Source organism: Terrapene carolina, unplaced genomic scaffold, assembly GCF_002925995.2.
Source record: "Terrapene carolina triunguis isolate 2854851 unplaced genomic scaffold, T_m_triunguis-2.0 Scaffold210, whole genome shotgun sequence".
NCBI lineage: Eukaryota > Metazoa > Chordata > Testudines > Emydidae > Terrapene > Terrapene triunguis.
In genome coordinates, this window is record NW_020664561.1 from 15,272,408 (window position 1) to 15,283,398 (window position 10,991).

At 46.0% G+C, this 10,991-nt stretch overlaps 1 protein-coding gene across 1 annotated transcript in view; it reads right to left on the bottom strand.

Annotated features, from left to right (window-relative positions):
- Positions 1-7,352, bottom strand: part of LOC113407255 (procollagen galactosyltransferase 2-like) — an 86,887-nt gene extending 79,535 nt beyond the window's left edge. The window contains exon 1 of the mRNA XM_026655550.1: positions 6,953-7,352. Coding sequence (XP_026511335.1) covers positions 6,953-7,182 — 230 coding nt within the window. The 5' untranslated portion in view covers positions 7,183-7,352. The remainder of the gene's footprint in view (positions 1-6,952) is intronic.
- Between the last annotated feature and the right edge of the window lie 3,639 nt (positions 7,353-10,991).

Sequence of the window (10,991 nt, forward strand, 5' to 3'; positions counted from 1 at the left end):
GTCTACACTACCGCGGTAGTTCGACGGCTGGCAATCGAACTTCCGGGTTCGATTTATCGCGTCTGGTGTGGACGCGATAATTCGAACCAGGAAGTGCTCGCCGTCGACTGCGGTACTCCACCTCAGCGAGAGGAGTACCGCGGAGTCGACGGGGGAGCCTGCCTGCCGTGTGTGGACCGCGTCTGAACCGCGGTAAATTCGAACTAAGGTATGTCGACTTCAGCTACGTTATTCACGTAGCTGAAGTTGCGTACCTTAGATCGAATTGGGGTGTTAGTGTAGACCTGGCCCCAGAAAGAGAGAGAGCATAGATTCACACTCTATTCTTAAAAACCTGGGGTGTATTGACAAGTTTCACACAACAACCTCACAAATATAAGGATTTCTTTCAGAAGAAACACTATATAAAGAAAGCTTGTTATGTTTGGCAGGTTAGGGGTGGGAGCACACTGTGGTTTTACTTGCATACTCCTGAATTTAAAATGAATTTGGGCAACCCCCATTGGGTCATCACACCTTACTGATTGCTACATCCAGATCCATAAGAGAGTAAGCTTCCAAAAATCACACTGGGTTCCCAGGAGCAGAAGTCTCCATCTTGCAAGGACAGAGTAAATTCTGGCATTTTAGATATAGTGTAGCCTTTAACTGGCCCTACTAGGCACTCCAACAAGCTGCATAGATTCTTTAGCTATAGTCTGATGGGATTCAAAAAGGTGTGACAGTATATTTATATACAAAGCATCTGAATACCAACTCTTTCTGAACTTTGAAAACACCCAAGAAACTACTTCCAAACTAACCCTTAAAACCAAAACTTAAAACCAATATAAACCAGGGGAGGGGGGCAAACAGCATCAATAGGATATTGTGATCCTTGATCCACACAGCCAAATGATTATTACACACACTGATTGCTAAAATTGAATTCTACTGCATACTGCATCTGCTTGGCTGTGGTATATTGTAACCTTGGTGCCTAGATTCTAAAAGGGTGGGTGTGTTTTCAGATGCATTGGACAGACAGTCACACAAAGCAAATATCTGTTTTGTTTTCCAGTTTATTTACACCACAATTTAGTTGCCAAAAGTTTGGTATCTAAATAAGTGACTTGATTTTCACAGGTACTGAGCACCCATAGTGCTCATTGAAGTCCAACTGAAATTTGATACATTATGTAACTAGCAAACAGGTCTCATAATCACTATACACCTCAACAGCGGTGCAGAATTTTTATTTTCACTACTTCCTTTACCCATTTTGGGAAAGTGTCTGATACTTTTACTCATGCCTAATATCACCTGATTTCAATGGGACCACTTCTGAAGTATAGTGCTATTCAGCAGGAGTAAGAGTACCAGAATCTAGCCCTTTAAGAACCTTCCAGTACAGAAGGGGATCCATAGAAATTAGGAATACCAAGTAACAGTGTGTTTATATTCTTACAGCTGACATTTTACTCAGTGTTGCTCCATACTTCATCAACACTGTTAGCTGCAATACATTTGAGGATAGTGGTACAGACTAAAGTCACAGCAGTAATTTTCAAATTTCCTTTCCAATGTTTCTACTGAAGCATTTAATGATGTCATACAGTTCAACCTGCCAAGACTGTGAGACACACAAAAGAAGAAAATAATTTCATCAGTATAAAGGCAATTTTGTATAATCTCAGTTTCCTGGTTCTACATTTCAGATATGAATAATTTACAGTACTAGAAGTGAGAACGTGATCTCAGCAACTCAGCAAGAGTCAGGAACTCCTGTTTTCAAATACTAGGTCTGACACTGATAACCCCGAAGACCTTGTGAAGGTCAATCTGCCTCAGTTTCCCCCATCTGTAAAAGATAATATACTCCCATCTTCTGTCTGTCTTGTCTTTCTAAATTGTAAGTTCTTTGGGGCAGGGACTGTGTTTGTAGTGCTTAGCACAATGGGGCCTTGATCTCAGTTGAGATCTGAGTGCTACTGCAACATACCTAATAATGTAAGTTCCAAGTAGAATTTTTATTACTTGATAACACAAAATTCCTTTGGGACAAAGGTAAAATTGGATTTTAAAAAAATGATGTGGCATTCCTCATGATGAGAGACAGTGGAGAGGTACTATATGAATGACAGAAGTCAACCCATGTGTCACTATGTTAAACTAAGAAAAGATTATAGAAATTAACTAAAACTAAAACAGACACGTCAACTTTCACCATCCAAACTGAGTGATGTGCAAAAAGCAAACAGTGAAGAGTAAGTTTATTTTACAAAATTATTCCATTTATAACAATCTGATTTGTTATTCATAACACAGAAAAGTGTTATTCAACTTTTGTTATTCAAAACACAGATTTTAGAGATACATCAAACCAGTATCAATAGACAGAAGTGAGCGCATAAAACAGCAGATTCCGAACTCCAATATTCCACAGTGAAAAGTATTTAGCGTGGGAAATTAAAATGATCCTTGCTTCACTAATGGAAATTCCCATATATGTAGATTCCTTCACATTTAAAAATGTTGAGTCCAGTGGCACCTTAAAGACTAACAGATTTATTTGGGCATAAACTTTCGTGGGTAAAAAAAAAAAAAACACTTTTAAGGTGCCACAGGACTCCTCATTGTTTTTGTGGATACAGACTAACACGGCTACCGCTCTGATATTTAAAAATGTTATGAACTCACATGATAGGAAAATATTCACATTCTATTGGCATCAGCCAGTAGCAGGCTAATCCTGTACCAATCTTGACATTATGAAAACTACATCACCATTACCCTGTTTTTATAAACTTCCATTGTTAGCCACATCATTGACACCTTTAAGGGTAAACCATTCTCTTAGTGTTGCTAGTTTTACAGTGCATCAGCAATGAGCTACCTCCACTCATCTGGGATTTATCTCAAGCTGCTACCAAACAATGGCCATACCTATTGTATACTCTATCATTTCCAAAGCGGACCTGTAAAAGTGCATCTCATAACATATAATTGTACTCTGCGAGACTTGACTTTGTGCGCATTTAAGCACAAAAGGCTTGATCCGCTGCTCACAAAACTCAATGAAAATACTCCCATTCACTTCAGCAGCCTTTGGATTAGTCCAACAATCAGGGTCAAGAGAACTCTCAGCAACAACAGTGAGACATGGTTCAAAACTCAGAAGCAATAGGAATTGATGGATGAAACTAAGGACATTTGCTTTCTTTACATTTTAAGTGTATATGGCAGAGATCTGCAACCTTCTTGGCAGTGCCATTATCAATGTGACCTTTGGAAAAGCAAGTCAGTGAGATGAAGCTATTGAAAAGTACTTTAGAAAGAAATGAAGGACTCTTCGTGCCAAAGTGACACAGGTCTGAGTCTAGCATTCTAAGTTTTGCTGGACATAGTCTCATGGCTGGGAGGGGGCAGGGGTGTGAGAAGAGAAGGTGGGGGAATTTGGGACGTGCAGGGCTGCTGCAGCCAGAGAAAGAGGCGACTTTCCCCAGCTCCAGGGCTGCGGCTGCCGGGGAGAGACAGCCTTCCTTCCCAGCCCATCTCGATGGCTGCTGCGGTGGGGGAGAGAGGGCACATCCATCATATTAGAAAGGTAAGACTACTGATGTTAAAATATGAATTGTGTGCTTTTATTTGTAGAACAAAAAATGTTAATTATTATTACGGGTTTTTTAATATAGCGCTTTTATCCAAAGTGCTTTACAATAGTTAGCTAACAGTACAAACAACATTTGGAAAGATCATTAAGTGGTCCGCCGAGATCCTCAGCAATTTTCAAGTGGGCCACGAAAAGAAAAGTTTGAGAATCACTACCCTAGAATGCTTCTGTCACTATGGGCTTTCACACAGCAAGCCTTTGAGTGCGACCCCCACCCCTTATACATTAAAAACACTTTTTAAAATATTTATTACTATTATAAATTCTGGATGCAAAGCAAGGTTTGGGGGTGGAGGCTGACAGTTTGTGATCCGCATGTAATAACCTTGCAACCCCCTGAAGGGTCATGACCCCCAGTTTGAGACCCCCCGATATATCCTGTTTAGTTATCAGGTCTGAACTTCTGTCTCATTCATGTGGGTTTTTTTTAATGTCAGGTTAACATATTTAGCTGAATTGCAGGCAAGGTTTAAGGTCTAGTAAACTTATTCTGATACATGTCTAATAACTAAGTGTAAACCTAGGACTCCCACTGACATGAAAACAGAATTGAGTACATGCTTAGCAAACCATACTAGCTCAGAGACAAACTTCTAAAATGAGCTATGTTACACATTGTTGAGAAGTATTCCAGCACTCAGATCCTTAAAACATGCATTTGTTGTTCATTTACCCCTAACATGTCCGTTTATGGCTCTAAGTCATGTTGCTGGTCCGTAGTTCAGAATGCAATACTTATGCTGACATCATAGTGCACAAAACAGAGATCCCATTTCCAAATAATGATACATGAGGATTAGAAGCAATCATTTCTTTAGTCACTAATTTTCTGTAGAGTATTTGAAGGTAAATAACCACTATCTCCCTGAAATGCATATAGGGATATTTGTCCATGTTTGATTAAGTAATTTAATGCAAGCTTCCATTGGTATTGATGAGGCCTAAAAATCTAGTCTTCCTTCCTGAATCACTGATCCAATCTCACTGAAATCAAGAAGAATTTTTCCATTGACTTCAAAGGACTTTGGATCAGGTACAAGCTCTAAAACAGCATTTCTTACTTTAAATCTTGGCCCCACAAAAGTTCTTACTTCTTAGAATCCTATCTACCAGCTTCTGTTGCTCCAATCATGTATAACTAATGTCTGGCTGAGTAGAAAGGATTTTTTTCCCTTTCAGATACCAGCAGGCTAACTGAATTCAAGGCCAATTTCTTCCTTTCCCACAAAATATGTTTTATTACCACACTGCTCATGAGCTATGGTGCTCTTAATGTATCTTGCCAGTGCTATTGGATATATTCTGTTCAATGCCCTCCAGCACCTATTAAGCATGATCACCTTCCAACCCAGGCAAATGCTACCTCTAGGACATCCCCAAAATACTAATATTTAAGAGCTAGCTAGCACTAAGAAATCAGTTCTTTTTACTGAGATATGTTATTTATTTCATTTCTTTGGATTTACACAGATACTGAAAGGCACTTATTCATATATGCTTTAAGCACGCCTAACATCACATCATAAATACTTCAATATAACTAAAGAACATGACCTGAAGAAGAGCTCAGAATAGTTTGAAAGCTTGTCTTTCACCAACAGAAGATGGTCCAATAAAAGCTGTTACCTCTCCCACCTTGTCTCTCTAATAACTGAAGTACAGCAGTTCAATCGGTATAATAATGGCAATAATATAATAGCAATTTGTCTCTAAAAAGACTTTGGTTTTTCATTTTGGCCCCAGGACTGGATTTTTGCATAAGAATCAAGCATTTTCCCCAACAATCAAGCTTGCAGGTGGGCAAAGTTCCATCAAAACCTGCAACAAAACTGTGGTTTCAGTCAAAGTTTTTCTTGGCTGTTAAAACACGAGCTGTAATCCCTGCTTCGCTTTATGTGCCTTTCCCTGCCCTCCCAAACATATCATTGCCTATCTACCTCCAGTGTGTTCATGGCCTTTATAGCCAATACAACATTCCATAGTTTGGGATGCATGTGCTGCTCTCCTCCGGAGAGCCTAGTGGACATCTGCTCCTGGTTTAATGTATCAAGCCATGTGGGGAGGTTGCAGAGAAGGGGATTAATTTTGGAACCCTTCCCTCTTAGCATGGATGGGGCGGAGTTATCCCGAGAGTCTGAGCCACGCTGTCAGCTCCTTCCAAGAAATCCCTTTCTCCATAGGAAGCAGGAGCTCCAGGGAAAGTTTACAGCTAAGAACACAAAGGGTTAGGCAAAGCTTTGCTCTCGTCCTGATCCCAACCAATGCAGTAGGGAAGGACCCTCGTTTTCAGTAGAACAGCTAGGGCTAGGAAATCACAGCACAGAAAAGGATCAGAGGGAAGCCCCTGGCGGATACCTCTTGCCTGAAGAGGTGCAGTGCCTCTTGCTCAGGGTATCAGGAGTCCTGAAACGCAGGGAACCCTCACATGTTCAGCAAAGACAAAGACACCTTGCCCTAGATCAGTGGTTTTCAACCTGTGGTCCCTGGACCCCTGGGTCTCTGCACACTATGGCTAAGACTTTCAAAGGGAGCTGCACCTCCATTTGAAATATTGTAGCGGTCTGCAAATGAAAAAAGCTTGAAAATCACTGCCCTCAATCCCTGCAGCGCTGGAGGCAGCAGGTTACTTGTTCCCTTGCTTTATTATCATTATGCTCCTGGCTTCTGCACTGCCCCCCCCTTAACCTGCCCCCCCTCTCCTGACCTCTGCACTGTCCCTCCTTAACCTACACCCCTCCTGACCTCTGCACTGCCCCCCAACCTGCCCCTTCTACTGACATCTGAACAGTCCCGTGACCTGCACCCCTCCTGACCTCTGCACTGTCCCCCCCTTTACCTGCACCCCAATTCAGCCTGTGCACTGCCAACCTCTTCCCCCTTAACTCCTTAGCACACACCCTCCTGATCTCTCCACTGCCCCCCTTAACCTGCCCCCCTCTACTGACCTCTGCACTGTCCCGAGACCTGCACCCCTCCTGACCTCTGCACTCCCCCCCTTAACCTGCACCCCCTCCTAGGCTCTGCCCTGAACCTGCACCCCTTCCCTCCTAGCCTCTGCACTACTTCCCCCTTTCCCGTGCCCGGCCCCCACCCCCTTTCGCTGCCGTCCGGACCTCTCTCCCCCCTGCACTGGCCAGACAGACGCTGCCTGTTCCTGAGGGCAACTGCCCAGAAACTTTTCTCCCCCACAAAGCAGCGCGTCCTCCGCTCGGCTCCCGCTGGCCCGGGCCAGGGCCATCAGCTCCCCCGCCGCACTGCCCCCGAGCGGGGCGCCCCGGGCTCCGCCGCCCCGCGCCTTACCAGATGGCCAGCCGGCTCTTGGGGTAGCGCAGCCGCTCGAGGCAGCCGAGGCAGTGGGGCAGCGCGTGGGCAGCGTTCCTGGCGAGGATGGCGATGAAGACGGTGGGCTTCTGCAAAGGGGACTCCGGCAAAGGGGCCGAGCCCTCCGGCGGCTCCGCGGGAAAGCTGGCCCCGCTCCTCGCCCACAGCGAGCAGCACAGCAGCAGCCGGAGAGCGGGCAGCGCAGCCATGTTCCGGAGCGAGAAGTCCCGGGAGAAGCCGCCAGCCTGCAGACAGCGGAGCCTCGCTACTGGGGGATGGCGGGGGACTGCAGGTCCTCGCGGTGGGCAGGCTGAACGGGATGGAGAGGGGGCTGGGGCTGCACACACGACACGACACGCCCGTGTGCTCACCTCCCTCTGGCTCCAGCCGTCCCGGGTCAAGCAGCACAGCCCCAGCCCCTCGCCTCGCCTCTGAGCAACTCAAACCCTCCTTTTTCTGTGCTGTGTCCCCTCCGCTCCCCCTCGGGCTCAAGAACAACCCCACAAAGCAGCTTCCCAAACGAGTCGTGAATATTTTTACCAAGCCCCGAAATCTACTCTCCCGGCCTTACCATGAGATTAGAACAACATCGAATCGTTTATGAGCCAGTCCAAAAAAGAAAAGAAACCAAAGCCCCCTGAGCTGGGCGAACAGAATTTTGCAAGGCTGTCATCAAGTGCCCGATCAAGCCCCATATTTCTTGTGCACCCAAAAGTCATGACGACTTCAGAGAAAGAACTGGATGCAAAGGAGTGTCTGTATCCAGCCATTATACTTAACCATTGTTATTTTATAATTGCACCCTGTGTTTTATAACATAGGCTCCCCTTCCACACAGTTTAAATCCCACTGAAGTGCTTTGCAGAGTTTGGGCCTGTGGCATGGCAAGGGCGAAGAGGTCAGTTTAACAAAGGAAACACCAACCCAACCATTTAAACATTTAAAAGAAACATTTTGCACCTTTCATCCCAAAGAACCTTACACAGTTAAAACAGAGACACAGGGATCTCTTCCCCCTGAGGAGAGTGGACAGGAGGGCCTGCTCCGACTCAGCAGTCAGCTCCACGTCTTCCACCTCCAGGCCCTCAAAGACTCCTTTATGGTGCCGGTAGTCTGGTGTGGAGTGTACTGGTGCACACCTTCCTCCGCTGCCTCCGATTTGACCGGCAACTCTTCCACCTCGATCCAAGGGGGTCTCCTCCGAGACCTCCCCGAGATGCCGGTCTTTTCAGGTCTTTTCTATTCAGGACCTGGAAGCTAGTCTCAGCGACCAGGTCCACAGCAGCCACCAAGGGGGAGGACTTTCTTGCGGAACCTATTCAACACAACCTCCATTTCGGTGTGCAGGTGGCAGAGTCCCCCTCGGTGTGCCAGAGATTTGTCCTGGTAGGTACCACCAGGATCGGAGACCTCCTGGACTACAACCAGAAGGACTGGGTGGATCCCCTGGCACTCAGCTGGCACATGGGGCTCTCCACTCCTCATGTCCCCCATCATATATTCCAGGACGTGATGGCAGCCTTACCACCCACCTCCAGGCTCTCCTGAAGTGGATCCTTGGGGGGGGTGCTCCCCGCCCATCCCTCACTCCTGACCCTCCAGAGTTCACCTTCGGGCCTCTGCCCGGTGAGCCTCCCTGCCCACTCCCTATGCACCACCTGAGCCGTCTGTGTGACATGCAGCTGGTCCACCTCTGAACCATGCCTAGGAAACAGCTATACACGCTCATGCTCCACACCTTTCACTTCCTCACCCTTGTATCCCATCCTGACACCAAGTGGTGGGACCTCCTACCACCCATGGAGGGCGAGAAACCCCAGTGGGCCAGTCCATATTCCACCCTGGTCCCACGGCCCGCTGGGGATATTATCTGGCCGCTCCTTCATGGAGCAGTAAGCACGGGCATCTACCTTGAGCAGTTCACCACCTCCTCCAACACCTGCCCCTTTTGTGGTGAGCGGGAGACAATGGCACACATCTACATCGAATGTGCTATGTTGCAGCCCCTTTTCCGGCTCCTCCAGAACCTTCTTAAGTTCTTGCTGCATTTTTCCCTGCATTCCCTGATCTATGCACACCCCATCTGTGGCCCCACAAAGTCACGAGACCTCCTCACCAACCTCCTCCTGGTGCGGGCCCAGGTGGCTGTCCACCATACCAGGAGGAGGAAGCTGGACGGGGAGGCGCTCTGCAACTGTGGGGCCTACTTCTGATCTTCCCTTAAGTCACATCTCGGGGCAGAGTTCCTCTGGACTGTGTGCACTGGCTCCCTGGATGCCTTTGAGGAGCAGTGAGCATTGTTTGTGGTTCTCTGCTCTCTGTCCTCCTCCGGATCCCTGCTTTTGACATTCCTGTCCCTGATTTTTCCTTTGTTATCCCCCCGTAATCTTTTTTGTTGCCTGAGTCCAATGGCTCCTTCCCTTAGGCTGGGGGAGGGGGGCCTTAGATATGGGTGGGCTTGTGCCTGCCTATCACCAGGGCCTCAGTAGGTACACAGGGTTCTCTTACTCCACGTACCTGTGCTATCTCTGGGATAGAAGGCAGTAGCTAATTCACATTCCACAGCCATGCTTCATAGCAACTGAGGAAAGGAAGTTATCTTGCATTTTTGTACAAAGTGTTTTACAAATAGATGCCTCAGAATATCCAGATGAAATGAGCTAATATACTGTATCTAAAACAAACTGCAGGAGGTAATTTAGATAAGCAGAATGCAATTATCCAAGTTGGAAATTAGCTAAGACACTAAAATATTCACTGCATTTCATTAACTCTCCAGAAATATTCTCATGAATGGCCCTGAAAGGACCATCAATGCAACAGATTACAGTTTAACACTATGACCACACAACACCGACTGTAACAATTTATATTTGGGGATCACGATCTTAATAGGAGCATATGCCCAGATCCACAAAGATATCTAGGCTCCTAAATAGAAGCTAGGAGCCTAAACACTTTTATGGATCTGAGAGACAAGGTAGATGAAGTAATATCTTTTTTTGGACCAACTTCTCTTGGTGAGAGAGACAAGCCTTCGATCTTACATGGAGCTCTTCTTCAGGTCAGGGAAAGATACTCAAAGTGTGACAGCTAAATACAAGATTGAACAGATAGTTTAGCGTAAGTAGTTAGCATGTATTCTAAGGGACACTCAAGGTGAAGTGGACCATTAACACCCCTGTAGTCATCGGACAGAAAGGGGGGGTTACTGGGTTCCAGATTGTTGTAATAAACCATAAATCCAGTGTCTTTATTAAGATAAAATTTTAGTAAAGTTATGAATTTAAGATCCCAGGCTTGTCTTTTGAAAGTGTTGGGCAGGCTTCCTTTGAGGGTGAAGACTGATAGGTGAATTATGGAGTGATTGCTTTGTGAAGGTGTTCACCCACAGGTGCTAGGGCGTTTTTGTCTTTTATTATTTTCCTGTGTGTGTTCATTCGAGAGCGTGCTGTGTGAGATTGTGGATCTGGGCCCATTGTACTCACAGCTCCCACAGAAATGAATAGACATTACAGGTACTAAGCCCTTCTCAAGATAAAGTCTTGAGCACCTGGTGCTCCCTCCTGCTCCACTGAGTGGGGGGAATCTTGACTCTGCCCACTTAACACAGAACCAGCACAGCTGAGCTAATGCAGGGTGGGCACCATAGTAATAGAGATTACTCTCTCCCAAGAGGAAATAGGGAGCAGGGAAAAAGAAACACAATTCCTTCCTTGGGCAACACAGCCCCTTCCCAGCACAGAGCTAAATGTAAAGGGACAACCTAGCTCTAACCTATTTCACTTGATTCACTATGGGATGTTTTCAAAAGGTTGAGCATGGCTTTAGCTACACAACACAATGACTTTAACAAAAGCCATGTGTGGTTTGAACACTTTTTACATGACTTGCTTCCTCATGTTTTGTTAATGGCATCAAAGGTCCTTTTGGAACAGGAGTTACCATTCCGAATCAGACTGTATAGCAAAGTATCCTGCCGCCAGCAGCATCTGATGCTTTCAAGGAAGGCAGCTCC